We start from the raw sequence: 22,246 nt of genomic DNA, 5'->3' as shown, positions 1-22,246 counted from the left end.
GCAGGCTGGATGAGTGAAGCAGAGTTGGTAGAGGGATGGTGAAGGCTGTGGGGACTGCAGGCTGGATGAGTGAAGGTGCAGAGTTGGTAGAGGGATGGTGAAGGCTGTGGGGACTGCAGGCTGGATGAGTGAAGGTGCAGAGTTGGTAGAGGGATGGTGAAGCTGTGGGGACTGCAGGCTGGATGAGTGAAGGTGCAGAGTTGGTAGAGGGATGGTGAAGGCTGTGGGGACTGCAGGCTGGATGAGTGAAGGTGCAGAGTTGGTAGAGGGATGGTGAAGGCTGTGGAGACTGCAGGCTGGATGAGTGAAGGTGCAGAGTTGGTAGAGGGATGGTGAAGGCTGTGGGGACTGCAGGCTGGATGAGTGAAGGTGCAGAGTTGGTAGAGGGATGGTGAAGGCTGTGGAGACTGCAGGCTGGATGAGTGAAGGTGCAGAGTTGGTAGAGGGATGGTGAAGGCTGTTGGGACTGCAGGCTGGATGAGTGAAGCAGAGTTGGTAGAGGGATGGTGAAGGCTGTGGGGACTGCAGGCTGGATGAGTGAAGCAGAGTTGGTAGAGGGATGGTGAAGGCTGTGGGGACTGCGGACTGGATGAGTGAAGCAGAGTTGGTAGAGGGATGGTGAAGGCTGTGGGGACCAGGCTGGATGAGTGAAGCAGAGTTGGTAGAGGGATGGTGAAGGCTGTGGGGACTGCAGGCTGGATGAGTGACGGTGCAGAGTTGGTAGAGGGATGGTGAAGGCTGTGGGGACTGCAGGCTGGATGAGTGAAGCAGAGTTTGTAGAGGGATGGTGAAGGCTGTGGAGACTGCAGGCTGGATGAGTGAAGGTGCAGAGTTGGTAGAGGGATGGTGAAGGCTGTGGAGACTGCAGGCTGGATGAGTGAAGGTGCAGAGTTGGTAGAGGGATGGTGAAGGCTGTGGAGACTGCAGGCTGGATGAGTGAAGCAGAGTTGGTAGAGGGATGGTGAAGGCTGTGGAGACTGCAGGCTGGATGAGTGAAGGTGCAGAGTTGGTAGAGGGATGGTGAAGCTATGGGGACTGCAGGCTGGATGAGTGAAGGTGCAGAGTTGGTAGAGGGATGGTGAAGGCTGTGGGGACTGCAGGCTGGATGAGTGAAGGTGCAGAGTTGGTAGAGGGATGGTGAAGGCTGTGGGAACTGCAGGCTGGATGAGTGAAGCAGAGCTGGTAGAGGGATGGTGAAGCTGTGGGGACTGCAGGCTGGATGAGTGAAGGTGCAGAGTTGGTAGAGGGATGGTGAAGGCTGTGGGGACTGCAGGCTAGATGAGTGAAGCAGAGCTGGTAGAGGGATGTTGAAGCTGTGGGGACTTCAGGCTGGATGAGTGAAGGTGCAGAGCTGGTAGAGGGATGGTGAAGCTGTGGGGACTGCAGGCTGGATGAGTGAAGGTGCAGAGTTGGTAGAGGGATGGTGAAGGCTGTGGGGACTGCAGGCTGGATGAGTGAAGCAGAGCTGGTAGAGGGATAGTGAAGCTGTGGGGACTGCAGGCTGGATGAGTGAAGCAGAGCTGGTAGAGGGATGGTGAAGGCTGTGGGGACTGCAGGCTGGATGAGTGAAGCAGAGCTGGTAGAGGGATGGTGAAGCTGTGGGGACTGCAGGCTGGATGAGTGAAGCAGAGTTGGTAGAGGGATGGTGAAGCTGTGGGGACTGCAGGCTGGATGAGTGACGGTGCAGAGTTGGTAGAGGGATGGTGAAGGCTGTGGGGACTGCAGGCTGGATGAGTGAAGCAGAGTTGGTAGAGGGATAGTGAAGGCTGTGGGGACTGCAGGCTGGATGAGTGAAGGTGCAGAGTTGGTAGAGGGATGGTGAAGGCTGTGGGGACTGCAGGCTGGATGAGTGAAGCAGAGTTGGTAGTGGGATGGTGAAGGCTGTGGGGTCTGCAGGCTGGATGAGTGAAGGTGCAGAGTTGGTAGAGGGATGGTGAAGGCTGTGGGGACTGCAGGCTGGATGAGTGAAGGTGCAGAGTTGGTAGAGGGATGGTGAAGGCTGTGGGGACTGCAGGCTGGATGAGTGAAGCAGAGTTGGTAGAGGGATGGTGAAGGCTGTGGAGACTGCAGGCTGGATGAGTGAAGGTGCAGAGTTGGTAGAGGAATGGTGAAGGCTGTGGGGACTGCAGGCTGGATGAGTGAAGCAGAGTTGGTAGAGGGATGGTGAAGGCTGTGGAGACTGCAGGCTGGATGAGTGAAGCAGAGTTTGTAGAGGGATGGTGAAGGCTGTGGAGACTGCAGGCTGGATGAGTGAAGGTGCAGAGTTGGTAGAGGGATGGTGAAGGCTATGGGGACTGCAGGTTGGATGAGTGAAGGTGCAGAGTTGGTAGAGGGATGGTGAAGGCTGTGGAGACTGCAGGCTGGATGAGTGAAGCAGAGTTGGTAGAGGGATGGTGAAGGCTGTGGGGACCAGGCTGGATGAGTGAAGGTGCAGAGTTGGTAGAGGGATGGTGAAGGCTGTGGGGACTGCAGGCTGGATGAGTGAAGCAGAGTTGGTAGAGGGATGGTGAAGGCTGTGGGGACTGCAGGCTGGATGAGTGAAGGTGCAGAGTTGGTAGAGGGATGGTGAAGGCTGTGGGGACTGCAGGCTGGATGAGTGAAGCAGAGTTTGTAGAGGGATGGTGAAGGCTGTGGGGACTGCAGGCTGGATGAGTGAAGCAGAGTTGGTAGAGGGATGGTGAAGGCTGTGGGGACTGCAGGTTGGATGAGTGAAGGTGCAGAGTTGGTAGAGGGATGGTGAAGGCTGTGGAGACTGCAGGCTGGATGAGTGAAGCAGAGTTGGTAGAGGGATGGTGAAGGCTGTGGGGACCAGGCTGGATGAGTGAAGCAGAGTTGGTAGAGGGATGGTGAAGGCTGTGGGGACCAGGCTGGATGAGTGAAGCAGAGTTGGTAGAGGGATGGTGAAGGCTGTGGGGACTGCAGGCTGGATGAGTGACGGTGCAGAGTTGGTAGAGGGATGGTGAAGGCTGTGGGGACTGCAGGCTGGATGAGTGAAGCAGAGTTTGTAGAGGGATGGTGAAGGCTGTGGAGACTGCAGGCTGGATGAGTGAAGGTGCAGAGTTGGTAGAGGGATGGTGAAGGCTGTGGAGACTGCAGGCTGGATGAGTGAAGGTGCAGAGTTGGTAGAGGGATGGTGAAGGCTGTGGAGACTGCAGGCTGGATGAGTGAAGCAGAGTTGGTAGAGGGATGGTGAAGGCTGTGGAGACTGCAGGCTGGATGAGTGAAGGTGCAGAGTTGGTAGAGGGATGGTGAAGCTATGGGGACTGCAGGCTGGATGAGTGAAGGTGCAGAGTTGGTAGAGGGATGGTGAAGGCTGTGGGGACTGCAGGCTGGATGAGTGAAGGTGCAGAGTTGGTAGAGGGATGGTGAAGGCTGTGGGAACTGCAGGCTGGATGAGTGAAGCAGAGCTGGTAGAGGGATGGTGAAGCTGTGGGGACTGCAGGCTGGATGAGTGAAGGTGCAGAGTTGGTAGAGGGATGGTGAAGGCTGTGGGGACTGCAGGCTGGATGAGTGAAGCAGAGCTGGTAGAGGGATGTTGAAGCTGTGGGGACTTCAGGCTGGATGAGTGAAGGTGCAGAGCTGGTAGAGGGATGGTGAAGCTGTGGGGACTGCAGGCTGGATGAGTGAAGGTGCAGAGTTGGTAGAGGGATGGTGAAGGCTGTGGGGACTGCAGGCTGGATGAGTGAAGCAGAGCTGGTAGAGGGATAGTGAAGCTGTGGGGACTGCAGGCTGGATGAGTGAAGCAGAGCTGGTAGAGGGATGGTGAAGGCTGTGGGGACAGCAGGCTGGATTAGTGAAGCAGAGCTGGTAGAGGGATGGTGAAGCTGTGGGGACTGCAGGCTGGATGAGTGAAGCAGAGTTGGTAGAGGGATGGTGAAGCTGTGGGGACTGCAGGCTGGATGAGTGACGGTGCAGAGTTGGTAGAGGGATGGTGAAGGCTGTGGGGACTGCAGGCTGGATGAGTGAAGCAGAGTTGGTAGAGGGATAGTGAAGGCTGTGGGGACTGCAGGCTGGATGAGTGAAGGTGCAGAGTTGGTAGAGGGATGGTGAAGGCTGTGGGGACTGCAGGCTGGATGAGTGAAGCAGAGTTGGTAGTGGGATGGTGAAGGCTGTGGGGTCTGCAGGCTGGATGAGTGAAGGTGCAGAGTTGGTAGAGGGATGGTGAAGGCTGTGGGGACTGCAGGCTGGATGAGTGAAGGTGCAGAGTTGGTAGAGGGATGGTGAAGGCTGTGGGGACTGCAGGCTGGATGAGTGAAGCAGAGTTGGTAGAGGGATGGTGAAGGCTGTGGAGACTGCAGGCTGGATGAGTGAAGGTGCAGAGTTGGTAGAGGAATGGTGAAGGCTGTGGGGACTGCAGGCTGGATGAGTGAAGCAGAGTTGGTAGAGGGATGGTGAAGGCTGTGGAGACTGCAGGCTGGATGAGTGAAGCAGAGTTTGTAGAGGGATGGTGAAGGCTGTGGAGACTGCAGGCTGGATGAGTGAAGGTGCAGAGTTGGTAGAGGGATGGTGAAGGCTATGGGGACTGCAGGTTGGATGAGTGAAGGTGCAGAGTTGGTAGAGGGATGGTGAAGGCTGTGGAGACTGCAGGCTGGATGAGTGAAGCAGAGTTGGTAGAGGGATGGTGAAGGCTGTGGGGACCAGGCTGGATGAGTGAAGGTGCAGAGTTGGTAGAGGGATGGTGAAGGCTGTGGGGACTGCAGGCTGGATGAGTGAAGCAGAGTTGGTAGAGGGATGGTGAAGGCTGTGGGGACTGCAGGCTGGATGAGTGAAGGTGCAGAGTTGGTAGAGGGATGGTGAAGGCTGTGGGGACTGCAGGCTGGATGAGTGAAGCAGAGTTTGTAGAGGGATGGTGAAGGCTGTGGGGACTGCAGGCTGGATGAGTGAAGCAGAGTTGGTAGAGGGATGGTGAAGGCTGTGGGGACTGCAGGTTGGATGAGTGAAGGTGCAGAGTTGGTAGAGGGATGGTGAAGGCTGTGGAGACTGCAGGCTGGATGAGTGAAGCAGAGTTGGTAGAGGGATGGTGAAGGCTGTGGGGACCAGGCTGGATGAGTGAAGCAGAGTTGGTAGAGGGATGGTGAAGGCTGTGGGGACTGCAGGCTGGATGAGTGAAGCAGAGTTGGTAGAGGGATGGTGAAGGCTGTGGGGACTGCAGGCTGGATGAGTGATGGTGCAGATTTGGTAGAGGGATGGTGAAGCTGTGGGGACTGCAGGCTGGATGAGTGAAGGTGCAGAGTTGGTAGAGGGATGGTGAAGGCTGTGGGGACTGCTGGCTGGATGAGTGAAGGTGCAGAGTTGGTAGAGGGATGGTGAAGGCTGTGGAGACTGCAGGCTGGATGAGTGAAGCAGAGTTGGTAGAGGGATGGTGAAGGCTGTGGGGACTGCAGGCTGGATGAGTGAAGGTGCAGAGTTGGTAGAGGGATGGTGAAGGCTGTGGGGACTGCAGGCTGGATGAGTGAAGCAGAGTTGGTAGAGGGATGGTGAAGGCTGTGGAGACTGCAGGCTGGATGAGTGAAGGTGCAGAGTTGGTAGAGGGATGGTGAAGGCTGTGGAGACTGCAGGCTGGATGAGTGAAGCAGAGTTGGTAGAGGGATGGTGAAGGCTGTGGGGACTGCAGGCTGGACGAGTGAAGGTGCAGAGTTGGTAGAGGGATGGTGAAGGCTGTGGGGACTGCAGGCTGGATGAGTGAAGCAGAGTTTGTAGAGGGATGGTGAAGGCTGTGGGGACTGCAGGCTGGATGAGTGAAGCAGAGTTGGTAGAGGGATGGTGAAGGCTGTGGGGACTGTAGGTTGGATGAGTGAAGGTGCAGAGTTGGTAGAGGGATGGTGAAGGCTGTGGAGACTGCAGGCTGGATGAGTGAAGCAGAGTTGGTAGAGGGATGGTGAAGGCTCTGGGGACCAGTCTGGATGAGTGAAGCAGAGTTGGTAGAGGGATGGTGAAGGCTGTGGGGACTGCAGGCTGGATGAGTGAAGCAGAGTTGGTAGAGGGATGGTGAAGGCTGTGGGGACTGCAGGCTGGATGAGTGAAGGTGCAGAGTTGGTAGAGGGATGGTGAAGCTGTGGGGACTGCAGGCTGGATGAGTGAAGGTGCAGATTTGGTAGAGGGATGGTGAAGGCTGTGGAGACTGCAGGCTGGATGAGTGAAGGTGCAGAGTTGGTAGAGGGATGGTGAAGCTGTGGGGACTGCAGGCTGGATGAGTGAAGGTGCAGAGTTGGTAGAGGGATGGTGAAGGCTGTGGGGACTGCAGGCTGGATGAGTGAAGGTGCAGAGTTGGTAGAGGGATGGTGAAGGCTGTGGCGACTGCAGGCTGGATGAGTGAAGCAGAGTTGGTAGAGGGATGGTGAAGGCTGTGGAGACTGCAGGCTGGATGAGTGAAGGTGCAGAGTTGGTAGAGGGATGGTGAAGCTGTGGGGACTGCAGGCTGGATGAGTGAAGGTGCAGAGTTGGTAGAGGGATGGTGAAGCTGTGGGGACTGCAGGCTGGATGAGTGAAGGTGCAGAGTTGTTAGAGGGATGGTGAAGGCTGTGGGGACTGCAGGCTGGATGAGTGAAGGTGCAGAGTTGGTAGAGGGATGGTGAAGCTGTGGAGACTGCAGGCTGGATGAGTGAAGGTGCAGAGTTGGTAGAGGGATGGTGAAGCTGTGGGGACTGCAGGCTGGATGAGTGAAGGTGCAGAGTTGGTAGAGGGATGGTGAAGCTGTGGAGACTGCAGGCTGGATGAGTGAAGGTGCAGAGTTGGTAGAGGGATGGTGAAGCTGTGGGGACTGCAGGCTGGATGCGTGAAGGTGCAGAGTTGGTAGAGGGATGGTGAAGGCTGTGGGGACTGCAGGCTGGATGAGTGAAGCAGAGTTGGTAGAGGGATGGTGAAGCTGTGGGGACTGCAGGCTGGATGAGTGAAGGTGCAGAGTTGGTAGAGGGATGGTGAAGGCTGTGGAGACTGCAGGCTGGATGAGTGAAGCAGAGTTGGTAGAGGGATGGTGAAGGCTGTGGGGACTGCAGGCTGGATGAGTGAAGGTGCAGAGTTGGTAGAGGGATGGTGAAGGCTGTGGGGACTGCAGGCTGGATGAGTGAAGCAGAGTTGGTAGAGGGATGGTGAAGGCTGTGGGGACTGCAGGCTGGATGAGTGACGGTGCAGAGTTGGTAGAGGGATGGTGAAAGCTGTGGGGACTGCAGGCTGGATGAGTGAAGCAGAGTTGGTAGAGGGATGGTGAAGGCTGTGGGGACTGCAGGCTGGATGAGTGACGGTGCAGAGTTGGTAGAGGGATGGTGAAGGCTGTGGGGACTGCAGGCTGGATGAGTGAAGGTGCAGAGTTGGTAGAGGGATGGTGAAGCTGTGGGGACTGCAGGCTGGATGAGTGAAGGTGCAGAGTTGGTAGAGGGATGGTGAAGGCTGTGGGGACTGCAGGCTGGATGAGTGAAGGTGCAGAGTTGGTAGAGGGATGGTGAAGGCTGTGGGGACTTCAGGCTGGATGAGTGAAGGTGCAGAGTTGGTAGAGGGATGGTGAAGGCTGTGGGGACTTCAGGCTGGATGAGTGAAGCAGAGTTTGTAGAGGGATGGTGAAGCTGTGGGGACTGCAGGCTGGATGAGTGAAGCAGAGTTGGTAGAGGGATGGTGAAGGCTGTGGGGACTGCAGGCTGGATGAGTGAAGCAGAGTTGGTAGAGGGATGGTGAAGCTGTGGGGACTGCAGGCTGGATGAGTGAAGGTGCAGAGTTGGTAGAGGGATGGTGAAGGCTGTGGGGACTGCAGGCTGGATGAGTGAAGCAGAGTTGGTAGAGGGATGGTGAAGCTGTGGGGACTGCAGGCTGGATGAGTGAAGCAGAGTTGGTAGAGGGATGGTGAAGGCTGTGGGGACTGCAGGCTGGATGAGTGAAGGTGCAGAGTTGGTAGAGGGATGGTGAAGGCTGTGGGGACTTCAGGCTGGATGAGTGAAGGTGCAGAGTTGGTAGAGGGATGGTGAAGCTGTGGGGACTGCAGGCTGGATGAGTGAAGGTGCAGAGCTGGTAGAGGGATGGTGAAGGCTGTGGAGACTGCAGGCTGGATGAGTGAAGCAGAGTTGGTAGAGGGATGGTGAAGGCTGTGGGGACTGCAGGCTGGATGAGTGAAGCAGAGTTGGTAGAGGGATGGTGAAGGCTGTGGGGACTGCAGGCTGGATGAGTGAAGCAGAGTTGGTAGAGGGATGGTGAAGCTGTGGGGACTGCAGGCTGGATGAGTGAAGGTGCAGAGCTGGTAGAGGGATGGTGAAGCTGTGGGGACTGCAGGCTGGATGAGTGAAGGTGCAGAGTTGGTAGAGGGATGGTGAAGCTGTGGGGACTGCAGGCTGGATGAGTGAAGGTGCAGAGTTGGTAGAGGGATGGTGAAGCTGTGGGGACTGCAGGCTGGATGAGTGAAGGTGCAGAGCTGGTAGAGGGATGGTGAAGGCTATGGAGACTGCAGGCTGGATGAGTGAAGCAGAGTTGGTAGAGGGATGGTGAAGGCTGTGGGGACTGCAGGCTGGATAAGTGAAGCAGAGTTGGTAGAGGGATGGTGAAGGCTGTGGGGACTGCAGGCAGGATGAGTGAAGCAGAGTTGGTAGAGGGATGGTGAAGCTGTGGGGACTGCAGGCTGGATGAGTGAAGGTGCAGAGCTGGTAGAGGGATGGTGAAGGCTGTGGAGACTGCAGGCTGGATGAGTGAAGGTGCAGAGCTGGTAGAGGGATGGTGAAGCTGTGGGGACTGCAGGCTGGATGAGTGAAGGTGCAGAGTTGGTAGAGGGATGGTGAAGGCTGTGGGGACTGCAGGCTGGATGAGTGAAGGTGCAGAGTTGGTAGAGGGATGGTGAAGACTGTGGGGACTGCAGGCTGGATGAGTGAAGGTGCAGAGTTGGTAGAGGGATGGTGAAGGCTGTGGGGACTGCAGGCTGGATGAGTGAAGGTGCAGAGTTGGTAGAGGGATCGTGAAGGCTGTGGGGACTGCAGGCTGGATGAGTGACGGTGCAGAGTTGGTAGAGGGATGGTGAAGGCTGTGGGGACTGCAGGCTGGATGAGTGAAGCAGAGTTTGTAGAGGGATGGTGAAGGCTGTGGGGACTGCAGGCTGGATGAGTGAAGGTGCAGAGTTGGTAGAGGGATGGTGAAGGCTGTGGAGACTGCAGGCTGGATGAGTGAAGGTGCAGAGTTGGTAGAGGGATGGTGAAGGCTGTGGAGACTGCAGGCTGGATGAGTGAAGCAGAGTTGGTAGAGGGATGGTGAAGGCTGTGGGGACTGCAGGCTGGATGAGTGAAGCAGAGTTGGTAGAGGGATGGTGAAGGCTGTGGGGACTGCAGGCTGGATGAGTGAAGGTGCAGAGTTGGTAGAGGGATGGTGAAGTCTGTGGGGACTGCAGGCTGGATGATTGAAGGTGCAGAGTTGGTAGAGGGATGGTGAAGGCTGTGGGGACTGCAGGCTGGATGAGTGAAGGTGCAGAGTTGGTAGAGGGATGGTGAAGCTGTGGGGACTGCAGGCTGGATGAGTGAAGCAGAGTTTGTAGAGGGATGGTGAAGGCTGTGGGGACTGCAGGCTGGATGAGTGAAGCAGAGTTTGTAGAGGGATGGTGAAGGCTGTGGGGACTGCAGGCTGGATGAGTGAAGGTGCAGAGTTGGTAGAGGGATGGTGAAGGCTGTGGGGACTGCAGGCTGGATGAGTGAAGGTGCAGTGTTGGTAGAGGGATGGTGAAGGCTGTGGGGACTGCAGGCTGGATGAGTGAAGGTGCAGAGTTGGTAGAGGGATGGTGAAGGCTGTGGGGACTTCAGGCTGGATGAGTGAAGCAGAGTTGGTAGAGGGATGGTGAAGGCTGTGGGGACTGCAGGCTGGATGAGTGAAGGTGCAGAGTTGGTAGAGGGATGGTGAAGGCTGTGGGGACTGCAGGCTGGATGAGTGAAGCAGAGTTGGTAGAGGGATGGTGAAGGCTGTGGGGACTTCAGGCTGGATGAGTGAAGCAGAGTTGGTAGAGGGATGGTGAAGGCTGTGGGGACTGCAGGCTGGATGAGTGAAGGTGCAGAGTTGGTAGAGGGATGGTGAAGGCTGTGGGGACTGCAGGCTGGATGAGTGAAGCAGAGTTGGTAGAGGGATGGTGAAGCTGTGGGGACTGCAGGCTGGATGAGTGAAGTTGCAGAGTTGGTAGAGGGATGGTGAAGGCTGTGGAGACTGCAGGCTGGATGAGTGAAGCAGAGTTGGTAGAGGGATGGTGAAGGCTGTGGGGACTGCAGGCTGGATGAGTGAAGCAGAGTTGGTAGAGGGATGGTGAAGGCTGTGGGGACTGCAGGCTGGATGAGTGAAGGTGCAGAGTTGGTAGAGGGATTGTGAAGCTGTGGGGACTGCAGGCTGGATGAGTGAAGCAGAGTTGGTAGAGGGATGGTGAAGGCTGTGGGGACTGCAGGCTGGATGAGTGAAGCAGAGTTGGTAGAGGGATGGTGAAGGCTGTGGGGACTGCAGGCTGGATGAGTGAAGGTGCAGAGTTGGAAGAGGGATGGTGAAGGCTGTGGGGACTGCAGGCTGGATGAGTGAAGGTGCAGAGTTGGTAGAGGGATGGTGAAGCTGTGGGGACTGAAGGCTGGATGAGTGAAGGTGCAGAGTTGGTAGAGGGATGGTGAAGGCTGTGGGGACTGCAGGCTGGATGAGTGAAGCAGAGTTGGTAGAGGGATGGTGAAGGCTGTGGGGACTGCAGGCTGGATGAGTGAAGCAGAGTTGGTAGAGGGATGGTGAAGGCTGTGGGGACTGCAGGCTGGATGAGTGAAGCAGAGTTGGTAGAGGGATGGTGAAGGCTGTGGAGAATGCAGGCTGGATGAGTGAAGGTGCAGAGTTGGTAGAGGGATGGTGAAGCTGTGGAGACTGCAGGCTGGATGAGTGAAGCAGAGTTGGTAGAGGGATGGTGAAGGCTGTGGGGACTGCAGGCTGGATGAGTGAAGCAGAGTTGGTAGAGGGATGGTGAAGGCTGTGGGGACTGCAGGCTGGATGAGTGAAGGTGCAGAGTTGGTAGAGGGATGGTGAAGGCTGTGGGGACTGCAGGCTGGATGAGTGAAGCAGAGTTGGTAGAGGGATGGTGAAGGCTGTGGAGAATGCAGGCTGGATGAGTGAAGGTGCAGAGTTGGTAGAGGGATGGTGAAGCTGTGGAGACTGCAGGCTGGATGAGTGAAGCAGAGTTGGTAGAGGGATGGTGAAGGCTGTGGGGACTGCAGGCTGGATGAGTGAAGCAGAGTTGGTAGAGGGATGGTGAAGCTGTGGGGACTGCAGGCTGGATGAGTGAAGGTGCAGAGTTGGTAGAGGGATGGTGAAGGCTGTGGGGACTGCAGGCTGGATGAGTGAAGGTGCAGAGTTGGTAGAGGGATGGTGAAGGCTGTGGGGACTGCAGGCTGGATGAGTGAAGGTGCAGAGTTGGTAGAGGGATGGTGAAGGCTGTGGGGACTGCAGGTTGGATGAGTGAAGGTGCAGAGTTGGTAGAGGGATGGTGAAGGCTGTTGGGACTGCAGGCTGGATGAGTGAAGCAGAGTTGGTAGAGGGATGGTGAAGGCTGTGGGGACTGCAGGCTGGATGAGTGAAGGTGCAGAGTTGGTAGAGGGATGGTGAAGGCTGTGGGGACTGCAGGCTGGATGAGTGAAGCAGAGTTGGTAGAGGGATGGTGAAGCTGTGGGGACTGCAGGCTGGATGAGTGAAGGTGCAGAGTTGGTAGAGGGATGGTGAAGCTGTGGGGACTGCAGGCTGGATGAGTGAAGGTGCAGAGTTGGTAGAGGGATGGTGAAGGCTGTGGGGTCTGCAGGCTGGATGAGTGAAGGTGCAGAGTTGGTAGAGGGATGGTGAAGGCTGTGGAGACTGCAGGCTGGATGAGTGAAGGTGCAGAGTTGGTAGAGGGATGGTGAAGTGTGGGGACTGCAGGCTGGATGAGTGAAGGTGCAGAGTTGGTAGAGGGATGGTGAAGGCTGTGGGGACTGCAGGCTGGATGAGTGAAGCAGAGTTGGTAGAGGGCTGGTGAAGCTGTGGGGACTGCAGGCTGGATGAGTGAAGGTGCAGTGTTGGTAGAGGGATGGTGAAGCTGTGGGGACTGCAGGCTGGATGAGTGAAGGTGCAGAGTTGGTAGAGGGATGGTGAAGGCTGTGGGGACTGCAGGCTGGATGAGTGAAGCAGAGTTGGTAGAGGGATGGTGAAGGCTGTGGGGACTGCAGGCTGGATGAGTGAAGTAGAGTTGGTAGAGGGATGGTGAAGGCTGTGGGGACTGCAGGCTGGATGAGTGAAGGTGCAGAGTTGGTAGAGGGATGGTGAAGGCTGTGGGGACTGCAGGCTGGATGAGTGAAGGTGCAGAGTTGGTAGAGGGATTGTGAAGGTGTGGGGACTGCAGGCTGGATGAGTGAAGGTGCAGAGTTGGTAGAGGGATGGTGAAGCTGTGGGGACTGCAGGCTGGATGAGTGAAGCAGAGTTGGTAGAGGGATGGTGAATGCTGTGGGGACTGCAGGCTGGATGAGTGAAGGTGCAGAGTTGGTAGAGGGATTGTGAAGCTGTGGGGACTGCAGGCTGGATGAGTGAAGCAGAGTTGGTAGAGGGATGATGAAGGCTGTGGGGACTGCAGGCTGGATGAGTGACGGTGCAGAGTTGGTAGAGGGATGGTGAAGGCTGTGGGGACTGCAGGCTGGATGAGTGAAGGTGCAGAGTTGGTAGAGGGATTGTGAAGCTGTGGGGACTGCAGGCTGGATGAGTGAAGGTGCAGAGTTGGTAGAGGGATTGTGAAGCTGTGGGGACTGCAGGCTGGATGAGTGAAGGTGCAGAGTTGGTAGAGGGATTGTGAAGCTGTGGGGACTGCAGGCTGGATGAGTGAAGGTGCAGAGTTGGTAGAGGGATTGTGAAGCTGTGGGGACTGCAGGCTGGATGAGTGAAGGTGCAGAGTTGGTAGAGGGATTGTGAAGCTGTGGGGACTGCAGGCTGGATGAGTGAAGCAGAGTTGGTAGAGGGATGGTGAAGCTGTGGAGACTGCAGGCTGGATGAGTGAAGGTGCAGAGTTGGTAGAGGGATGGTGAAGGCTGTGGGGACTGCAGGCTGGATGAGTGAAGCAGAGTTGGTAGAGGGATGGTGAAGGCTGTGGGGACTGCAGGCTGGATGAGTGAAGGTGCAGAGTTGGTAGAGGGATGGTTAAGCTGTGGGGACTGCAGGCTGGATGAGTGAAGGTGCAGAGTTGGTAGAGGGATGGTGAAGCTGTGGGGACTGCAGGCTGGATGAGTGAAGGTGCAGAGTTGGTAGAGGGATGGTGAAGGCTGTGGGGACTGCAGGCTGGATGAGTGAAGGTGCAGAGTTGGTAGAGGGATGGTGAAGGCTGTGGGGACTGCAGGCTGGATGAGTGAAGCAGAGTTGGTAGAGGGATGGTGAAGGCTGTGGGGACTGCAGGCTGGATGAGTGAAGGTGCAGAGTTGGTAGAGGGATGGTGAAGGCTGTGGGGACTGCAGGCTGGATGAGTGAAGGTGCAGAGTTGGTAGAGGGATGGTGAAGGCTGTGGGGACTGCAGGCTGGATGAGTGAAGGTGCAGAGTTGGTAGAGGGATGGTGAAGGCTGTGGGGACTGCAGGTTGGATGAGTGAAGGTGCAGAGTTGGTAGAGGGATGGTGAAGGCTGTTGGGACTGCAGGCTGGATGAGTGAAGCAGAGTTGGTAGAGGGATGGTGAAGGCTGTGGGGACTGCAGGCTGGATGAGTGAAGGTGCAGAGTTGGTAGAGGGATGGTGAAGGCTGTGGGGACTGCAGGCTGGATGAGTGAAGCAGAGTTGGTAGAGGGATGGTGAACCTGTGGGGACTGCAGGCTGGATGAGTGAAGGTGCAGAGTTGGTAGAGGGATGGTGAAGCTGTGGGGACTGCAGGCTGGATGAGTGAAGGTGCAGAGTTGGTAGAGGGATGGTGAAGGCTGTGGGGTCTGCAGGCTGGATGAGTGAAGGTGCAGAGTTGGTAGAGGGATGGTGAAGGCTGTGGAGACTGCAGGCTGGATGAGTGAAGGTGCAGAGTTGGTAGAGGGATGGTGAAGTGTGGGGACTGCAGGCTGGATGAGTGAAGGTGCAGAGTTGGTAGAGGGATGGTGAAGGCTGTGGGGACTGCAGGCTGGATGAGTGAAGCAGAGTTGGTAGAGGGCTGGTGAAGCTGTGGGGACTGCAGGCTGGATGAGTGAAGGTGCAGTGTTGGTAGAGGGATGGTGAAGCTGTGGGGACTGCAGGCTGGATGAGTGAAGGTGCAGAGTTGGTAGAGGGATGGTGAAGGCTGTGGGGACTGCAGGCTGGATGAGTGAAGCAGAGTTGGTAGAGGGATGGTGAAGGCTGTGGGGACTGCAGGCTGGATGAGTGAAGTAGAGTTGGTAGAGGGATGGTGAAGGCTGTGGGGACTGCAGGCTGGATGAGTGAAGGTGCAGAGTTGGTAGAGGAATGGTGAAGGCTGTGGGGACTGCAGGCTGGATGAGTGAAGGTGCAGAGTTGGTAGAGGGATTGTGAAGGTGTGGGGACTGCAGGCTGGATGAGTGAAGGTGCAGAGTTGGTAGAGGGATGGTGAAGCTGTGGGGACTGCAGGCTGGATGAGTGAAGCAGAGTTGGTAGAGGGATGGTGAATGCTGTGGGGACTGCAGGCTGGATGAGTGAAGGTGCAGAGTTGGTAGAGGGATTGTGAAGCTGTGGGGACTGCAGGCTGGATGAGTGAAGCAGAGTTGGTAGAGGGATGGTGAAGGCTGTGGGGACTGCAGGCTGGATGAGTGACGGTGCAGAGTTGGTAGAGGGATGGTGAAGGCTGTGGGGACTGCAGGCTGGATGAGTGAAGGTGCAGAGTTGGTAGAGGGATTGTGAAGCTGTGGGGACTGCAGGCTGGATGAGTGAAGGTGCAGAGTTGGTAGAGGGATTGTGAAGCTGTGGGGACTGCAGGCTGGATGAGTGAAGGTGCAGAGTTGGTAGAGGGATTGTGAAGCTGTGGGGACTGCAGGCTGGATGAGTGAAGGTGCAGAGTTGGTAGAGGGATTGTGAAGCTGTGGGGACTGCAGGCTGGATGAGTGAAGGTGCAGAGTTGGTAGAGGGATTGTGAAGCTGTGGGGACTGCAGGCTGGATGAGTGAAGCAGAGTTGGTAGAGGGATGGTGAAGGCTGTGGAGACTGCAGGCTGGATGAGTGAAGCAGAGTTGGTAGAGGGATGGTGAAGCTGTGGGGACTGCAGGCTGGATGAGTGAAGCAGAGTTGGTAGAGGGATGGTGAAGCTGTGGGGACTGCAGGCTGGATGAGTGAAGCAGAGTTGGTAGAGGGATGGTGAAGCTGTGGGAACTGCAGGCTGGATGTGTGAAGCACTGAAGATGTCACTGGGCTGGTGTGCACGCTCCCTGTGTACTCGGCCTGGGATATCAGCAGCCTTACCCAAACTGACTGCATCTGCCCACCATCCCCTTCCCACCTGGATCCAACAATCACTGGGCAGCCCTTGCCTTCCCCCTCCCACCACCCCTCTACTGACTACCTCCCCTCTACACTCTCGACCCCGTGGCGCCGAAACGTCTCCACAAATGCTGCCTGATCTGCTGAGTCCCTTCGGCGGCTTGCTTTCTCATAACAGCGTCTATAGTCTCTTGGGTCTGCATTGTTAAAATGATTTTTAAAAATTCACACTGTTACACCAAGAACTAAAAGAACCTGCATAACAATCTAACATTGTTAAGTACAGGTTGTTAAATGTCCCAAAATGCAATCTACTGAGGAATGGTTCTCGTCGTGTAAAGCTTATAGTTCAGGTCTGGTGCCCCTAGTTCACGTGTGCAAACTCCAAGAACTTTAAATAATTTCATACAGATGCGCAGAGTCGCACAGAATGAAAACAGGCCCTTCGGCCCAACTGCCCCATGCTGACCAAGATTCTGATCAAAGCTCGTCCCCTTGGCTTCCCTTTGCTCCATATCATTCTAAGCCTGGGGCTTCCTAACCTTTCTGATGCCACGTACCAATACCTTTAAGCAAGGGGACTGTGGACCCCAGGTTGGAAACCCCTGCTCTAAACCTTTCCTGTCTGTGTACATGTCCAAGTGCCTTTGAAACGTTGTCAATCCACCTGCCTCAACCATTTCCTCTGGCAACTGCTCGCTTTCTGGGTTAAAAGGATGCCCCTCGATCTCCTATTCTCTCCCCTTCACCTTGCAAGTTTATTTACTATAGTTTCTTTTCTATCTGTATGCAACACACATATCCCTGGCGGTTTTGAAGCGTGGTTTCCCCCTCTGCCCAACCCGCCTGCCGCTGTCACTGGGTCCCTGGGCTGCCAATCTGGTGGGGCCAGACTGAGCGATGTGTTCCCGCAGGGGACAGTAGCTCTTCAGATGAGAGTACTTCCTGTGTGTCGATCTACAAGAGATCACTCTTTGTCACTAATCAGAAAGTAGATGTAAGACAATTCATTTCTTTTCACAGATCTGATCCATGGAACACAGCTATGGCAAATAAAAGCTGAAGTTAGATTGCTGCATAGAAATGGCAGGATATCAGCACCTGCAGGGCAGCTTGCTCTGTGTTGGAGTAGCAGCCGTCAGCTTGAAGCTTGTAGCCGGGTACAGACATCGCTCCTGTCATTAATGGCTATTGGGAGACAGGGGGACAAGCCATTCGTGTAAACTCTCACACACCAGGACTTTTGTCAGGCAGTTAAGAATAGGTAGGGAGGTGATGGGGTGGCAGGGGTTGAGGTTTGGAGGCTTGGGGTGAGGTTGGGAGGGGATGAGGGTTGGGGATTGGATGAGGTTGGGGATGAAGGTGCAGTTGGGAGGGGATGAGGGTGGGTGGAAGGGGTGAGGTTGAAGGAGGGGGTGAGTTTGGGAAAAGGGGGTAGTTTGGGGAGGGGTGAGTTGAGGAGGGTAGGATTGGGGAGGGGGTGAGGTTGAGGGATGGGGTGAGGTTGGGGGATGGGGTGAGGTTGAGGAAGGGGTGAGGGTGGGAATGAGGTTGATGAAGGTGTGAGGTTGAGGAGGGGGTGAGGGTGGGGATGAGGTTGGTGAAGGTGTGAGGTTGGGGAGGGGGTGAGGTTGAGGAAGAGGTGAGGTTGAGGAGGGGGTGGGTGGGGATGAGGTTGGTGAAGGTGTGAGGTTGGGGAGGGGGTGAGGTTGAGGAAGAGGTGAGGTTGAGGAGGGTGAGGGTGGGGATGAGGTTGGTGAAGGTGTGAGGTTGGGGAGGGGGTGAGGTTGAGGAAGGGGTGAGGTTGAGAATGGGGTGAGGGTGGGGATGAGGTTGGTGAAGGTGTGAGGTTGGGGAGGGGGTGAGGTTGAGGAGGGGGTGAGGTTGAGGAAGAGGTGAGGTTGAGGAGGGGGTGGGTGGGGATGAGGTTGGTGAAGGTGTGAGGTTGGGGAGGGGGTGAGGGTGGGGATGAGGTTGGTGAAGGTGTGAGGTCGGGGAGGGGGTGAGGTTGAGGAGGGGGTGAGGTTCAGGAAGGGGTGAGGTTGAGGAGGGGGTGAGGGTGGGGATGAGGTTGGTGAAGGTGTGTTTGGGGAGGGGGTGAGGTTGAGGAGGGGGTGGGTGGGGATGAGGTTGGTGAAGGTGTGAGGTTGGGGAGGGGGTGAGGTTGAGGAAGGGGTGAGGTTGAGGAGGGGGTGAGGGTGGGGATGAGGTTGGTGAAGGTGTGTTTGGGGAGGGGGTGAGGTTGAGGAGGGGGTTGGTGGGGATGAGGTTGGTGAAGGTGTGAGGTTGGGGAGGGGGTGAGGTTGAGGAAGGGGTGAGGTTGAGGAGGGGGTGAGGGTGGGGATGAGGTTGGTGAAGGTGTGTTTGGGGAGGGGGTGAGGTTGGGGAGGGGGTGGGTGGGGATGAGGTTGGTGAAGGTGTGAGGTTGGGGAGGGGGTGAGGTTGAGGAAGGGGTGAGGGTGGGGATGAGGTTGGTGAAGGTGTGAGGTCGGGGAGGGGGTGAGGTTGAGGAGGGGGTGAGGTTCAGGAAGGGGTGAGGTTGAGGAGGGGGTGGGTGGGGATGAGGTTGGTGAAGGTGTGAGGTTGGGGAGGGGGTGAGGTTGAGGAAGGGGTGAGGTTGAGGAGGGGGTGGGTGGGGATGAGGTTGGTGAAGGTGTGAGGTCGGGGAGGGGGTGAGGTTGAGGAAGGGGTGAGGTTGAGGAGGGGGTGAGGTTGAGGAAGAGGTGAGGTTGAGGAGGGGGTGGGTGGGGATGAGGTTGGTGAAGGTGTGAGGTCGGGGAGGGGGTGAGGTTGAGGAGGGGGTGAGGTTCAGGAAGGGGTGAGGTTGAGGAGGGGGTGGGTGGGGATGAGGTTGGTGAAGGTGTGTTTGGGGAGGGGGTGAGGTTGGGGAGGGGGTAGGTGGAGATGAGATGACTTGTGGAGAATGAGCTGAGTGGTGCAGCTAGGGTGGAGATGAGCTAGGGAATGGGTGGGGTGTTGGCGGTTTCGGTCCGGGTGGGTGAGCGTTAACTGTGCTTTCTGCAGCTGGTAAACTTGCGGAAGGCTAATTTGAAGTCCTCGTTGAAGCTGGTGTAGAGGAGGGGATTAATCAGTGAGTTAACATAACCCAGCCAAGTTAGGAAGTCAGCCGCCTTCTGAGAGACCGCCCAGAGTTTCATCCCTGTGAGCAGCTCTTTGACGAAGAAGGGCAGCCAGCAGACGACGAAGGCCCCCAGGATGAGTCCCAGGACGCGTGCAGCTCTCCGCTCCCTGCCACTGGAGATCTGCGGCGGCTCCTTGCCACTCCCCAGCCTGTTCTCTCTGCCCGCTGCTTTGACCGCCAGCTGGCTGCGGGTGCTTTCGAGCCCGGGGTCAGACACACAGAAGGTGTGCGTCAGCTTGCAGCCGGTGTAGCTGGGCGGCCCCCTCCCGGCACTGCGGTGGCTGAAGTGCCGGCTGGAGCCTCGCTTCTGGTAAAGGGTCTTGGCTGCGTGGTAGATGCGGTAGTACAGGACGAGGATTAAAGCCAGAGGCACATAAAAGGCTCCAAACGTGGAATAAATGGTGTAGATGGCATGGTCGTGGTTAATTATGCACTGAGGCCCTGTTCTACTAACATCATGGCTTCTCCAAAACAGCGGCGGTATGGCTATACAGACAGAGATCACCCAGACAGTGACTATCATGGCCACGGCCCGCTTGGCTGTCCTTTTCCCTGCATACCGCACAGCGTCTGTAATGGCCCAGTACCTGTCCAGGGCGATCACGCACAGGTGAAGGATCGAACATGTGCAGAAGGTCATGTCGAGGCTTAGCCAGGCTTCGCACACAACATGACCGAGAACCCAGGACTCCATGCTGATGTACAGAATACTGACAGGCATGACGGAAATGGCAACGAGCAGGTCTGTGAGCGCCAGGGAACAGATCAGGTAGTTGGCGGGCTGGTGCAGTTTCTTTGTGACGCAAATAGCAGCTATCACTGCCGAGTTCAACACCGTTGCCAGAAGCATGATCACGGATAGGGTCAAAGCCACGACCGTCCTCTTGGTGAATGCTCGCGGCTGTTCTGGACAGAAGGCCACTGAGCAGTTGGTGAGGTTCATCGTTTAAAGCAGCCGGAATGTCGGTTTTTATATTTCCCGGGACATCGTTACAGAGTCATTCTCCGAAGAGTGGGGTTGATCAGGTAAACTCCGCCGGCAGGCAGAAACAAAATCTCCAACCCTTTCCACAGGAGCCCAGGGCGGAATAAGTGTGTGCTGCAAAGGAGAAAAAGACCCATGAAATCTTCTGTAGATACATTGACCACCTGTCCTCGTCCTCTCTACCCCATCGCTGTCCCTCGGAGAGGGTCGCTACCAGCTCTGTTAAATCATGTCACGTCCTGCCTCCTGTTGTGTGTGTGGTGGTTAATGTACAACCACCCTGCTGGGTCCGGCATACGATGCACTGGTTAATCTCAGTCTACTGTACTGGGCTTGGTATGAATGACCAGTGTGCTGGACAACTGATCCCTCTTTGGGTGTAGCATGTTACAAACTCGGGTGGAGATTCATCGCTACCAAAGGAGTTAAGAGGCGCTCCTTCCCTCCGCTAGCTTGCAGGTCACCCTGGGGTAAGGTTTTGCATCTGATTAGCCCCTGATCAGGGTCATGTGAAGCCATGGGAGCGGCTGGTGGATGGTCGTATGAGCAGATCGCAAGTCCTGGTGATGTGACCACTGACACCAGGCAGACAATGGCTGGAGTCACCCATTCTGTAAGGACAATGGCAAACCACCTGTGTAGAGAATTTGCCAAGAACAGTCATGGACCGCCCACGTCATAATGAATGAAGGAAGTTACAGGCGACTAATTTTCATTCAGTATGTGGGAAAGGTTTCACTGCGATGTAATGGACCTCCTGGGGAACCGGTGTTTGCTTTGTGGTTGGGGATAACGGGTGCTTTCGAATGTAAGCCGTCCACTGCTTTTGTGTGTGTGCCTGACACGGGGGTGAGCTGGGTCCTGTGTTCAGTGAGAGATGGAGAGAGACGACACTGGAGAGAACCAGTCGTAGGATTCGGCCCGGTGGGGTCCGAGATTTGATGGAGCCAGGCACTGAGATCGACTGAGAATCGGAGAGTATTATTTTTGGAAGAGTTGAGCTCCAACTTGTGCGCATTTGACTGTTTAATTATAATGGGCCCTTTTGTGTTTTTTCTTTCTTTTCTTTACTAACCCTTTAAGCTAAGATTCATAAATATGATTCCTTTAACCGTGTACAGTGTGCTGTCTGTTGTTTCTTGGCACTGAGTTGGAACAGGGTTGCAAATTACACAGCATCCACACAGACCAGGGTTTGGGGTGGGAGAACCGTCTCAACCTCACGGGTTTGGCGGGATTGGAGTGTGTATTCCCTAGACTGACGCAGCCAAGGAAACCAGTGGGGTTTCAGTTACCAACCTTGTTTGGTGTGGCACGTAATGCCAATTCTCTGCAGTGAATGGTGTGTAACATCTGCTGACTGAGCATAATCTTTCACATTGCCACTGTTCAAACATGCTGGAACAGGCGGGCGAGAGGCACAGCTAGCTCGTTCTAACAGGTCATCAGCTGGGAATGTATCTATCCAGTACTCTCAAACACCTACCTTGTATTCTTACATTAGATTCAGGTGTTGGGCAGTGTTTCCTCTCGTCTTGTACATACACAGGATTACATTTTCCTGTAACTAGAGAAAAAACATTGTTAAGTCACAACCTTCCAGGGTTTGATAAGTGCCCACCTTCTGGGTGGCAGCCGTGATGTGACTTCAGAGAAAGGTGTCACGGAAGTACCGAGAGACACAATGTGTTTGCAGAGCTCCTGACGATAACCTTTGGACTTCAGTTCTACAAAGCACTTCCACTCCCCTAGCAGGGCTGCAGGCACACATGTTTATTCAGAGATATGTAGCATTGTGATTAGACTGGCTTGTTTTGCAGTCAACATTACTGACAGTGGAGAGGTGATGTGCTGAAGCATCAGCTTTAGATGTTTCATGCCTCTGCAACTCGTAAATATTTCTCACTGAATCTTCTCACCTGACAACAAGCAAATAGCATCTTCTTTAGTGACTAAGATCTTTTCAATGGGAGAGAATGATGATCTGCACACAACAGTTTGAAGATTTCATCTGGGTTTGCAAGAGTGGCTTCACAACTGGGTTTTAGAAACAAGCATGGCATGAAAGACGCTGGAAATCTGAAATAAAAACATAAAAAGCTGGAATTAACCATCAGGTCAGACATCTTCACTCAATCTCAGCAAGAGCAAGGAGCTGATTATTGACTTCAGGAGGAGGAAACCAGAGTTCCGAGGGTCAGGCCTCATTGGAGGGTCAGAGGTGGAGAGGGGCAGCAACTTTAAATTCCTTGGTGTTATTATTTTGGAAGACCTGTCCTGGGCCCAGCGCTTAAGTGTAATTACAAAGTAAGCTTCCACTTCTTTGGGAGTTCGCGAAGATGTGGCATGACTTCTAAAACTTTGACAAACTTCTACAGACGTGTAGTGGAGAGTATATTGACTGGTTGCATCACAGCCTGGTATGGAAACATCAATGCCCTTGAACAGAAAATCCTACAAAAAGTAGCAGATATGGCCCAGTCCATCATGGGTAAAGCCCTCCCAACTACTGAGCATATTTACTTGAAACATTGCCCCAGGAAAGCAGCATCCATCATCAGGGACCCCCACCACCCAGGACATGCTCTGCTGCCATCAAGAAGGTGGTGCCGAAGCCTCGGGACTCACACCATCACAGGTTCAGGAACAGTTACTCTCAACCATCTTATCCAAAGGGGATAACTTCACTCAACTTCACTGGCCCCATCACTGAGATGTTTCCAGAACCTGCAAACTCATCTTC

At 55.4% G+C, this 22,246-nt stretch overlaps 1 protein-coding gene across 1 annotated transcript; it reads right to left on the bottom strand.

Moving 5' to 3' along the window:
* Positions 1–18,381: 18,381 nt before the first annotated feature.
* On the bottom strand, positions 18,382–19,461 carry LOC140730036 (5-hydroxytryptamine receptor 1E). Its single transcript, XM_073050181.1, has one exon. It carries the CDS (start codon positions 19,459–19,461, stop codon positions 18,382–18,384), a length of 1,080 nt encoding a protein of 359 aa, XP_072906282.1.
* Between the last annotated feature and the right edge of the window lie 2,785 nt (positions 19,462–22,246).

The sequence above is a fragment of the Hemitrygon akajei genome, chromosome 7 (genome assembly GCF_048418815.1).
Source record: "Hemitrygon akajei chromosome 7, sHemAka1.3, whole genome shotgun sequence".
Taxonomy (NCBI): Eukaryota; Metazoa; Chordata; class Chondrichthyes; order Myliobatiformes; family Dasyatidae; genus Hemitrygon; species Hemitrygon akajei.
Note: the sequence above shows the minus strand (reverse complement) of the source record. Positions and strands in the feature narration are given on the sequence as shown.

Bases quoted from the DNA above. Each gene is read 5' to 3' on its own strand.
- LOC140730036 (XM_073050181.1), bottom strand. From the start codon at position 19,461: ATGAACCTCACCAACTGCTCAGTGGCCTTCTGTCCAGAACAGCCGCGA.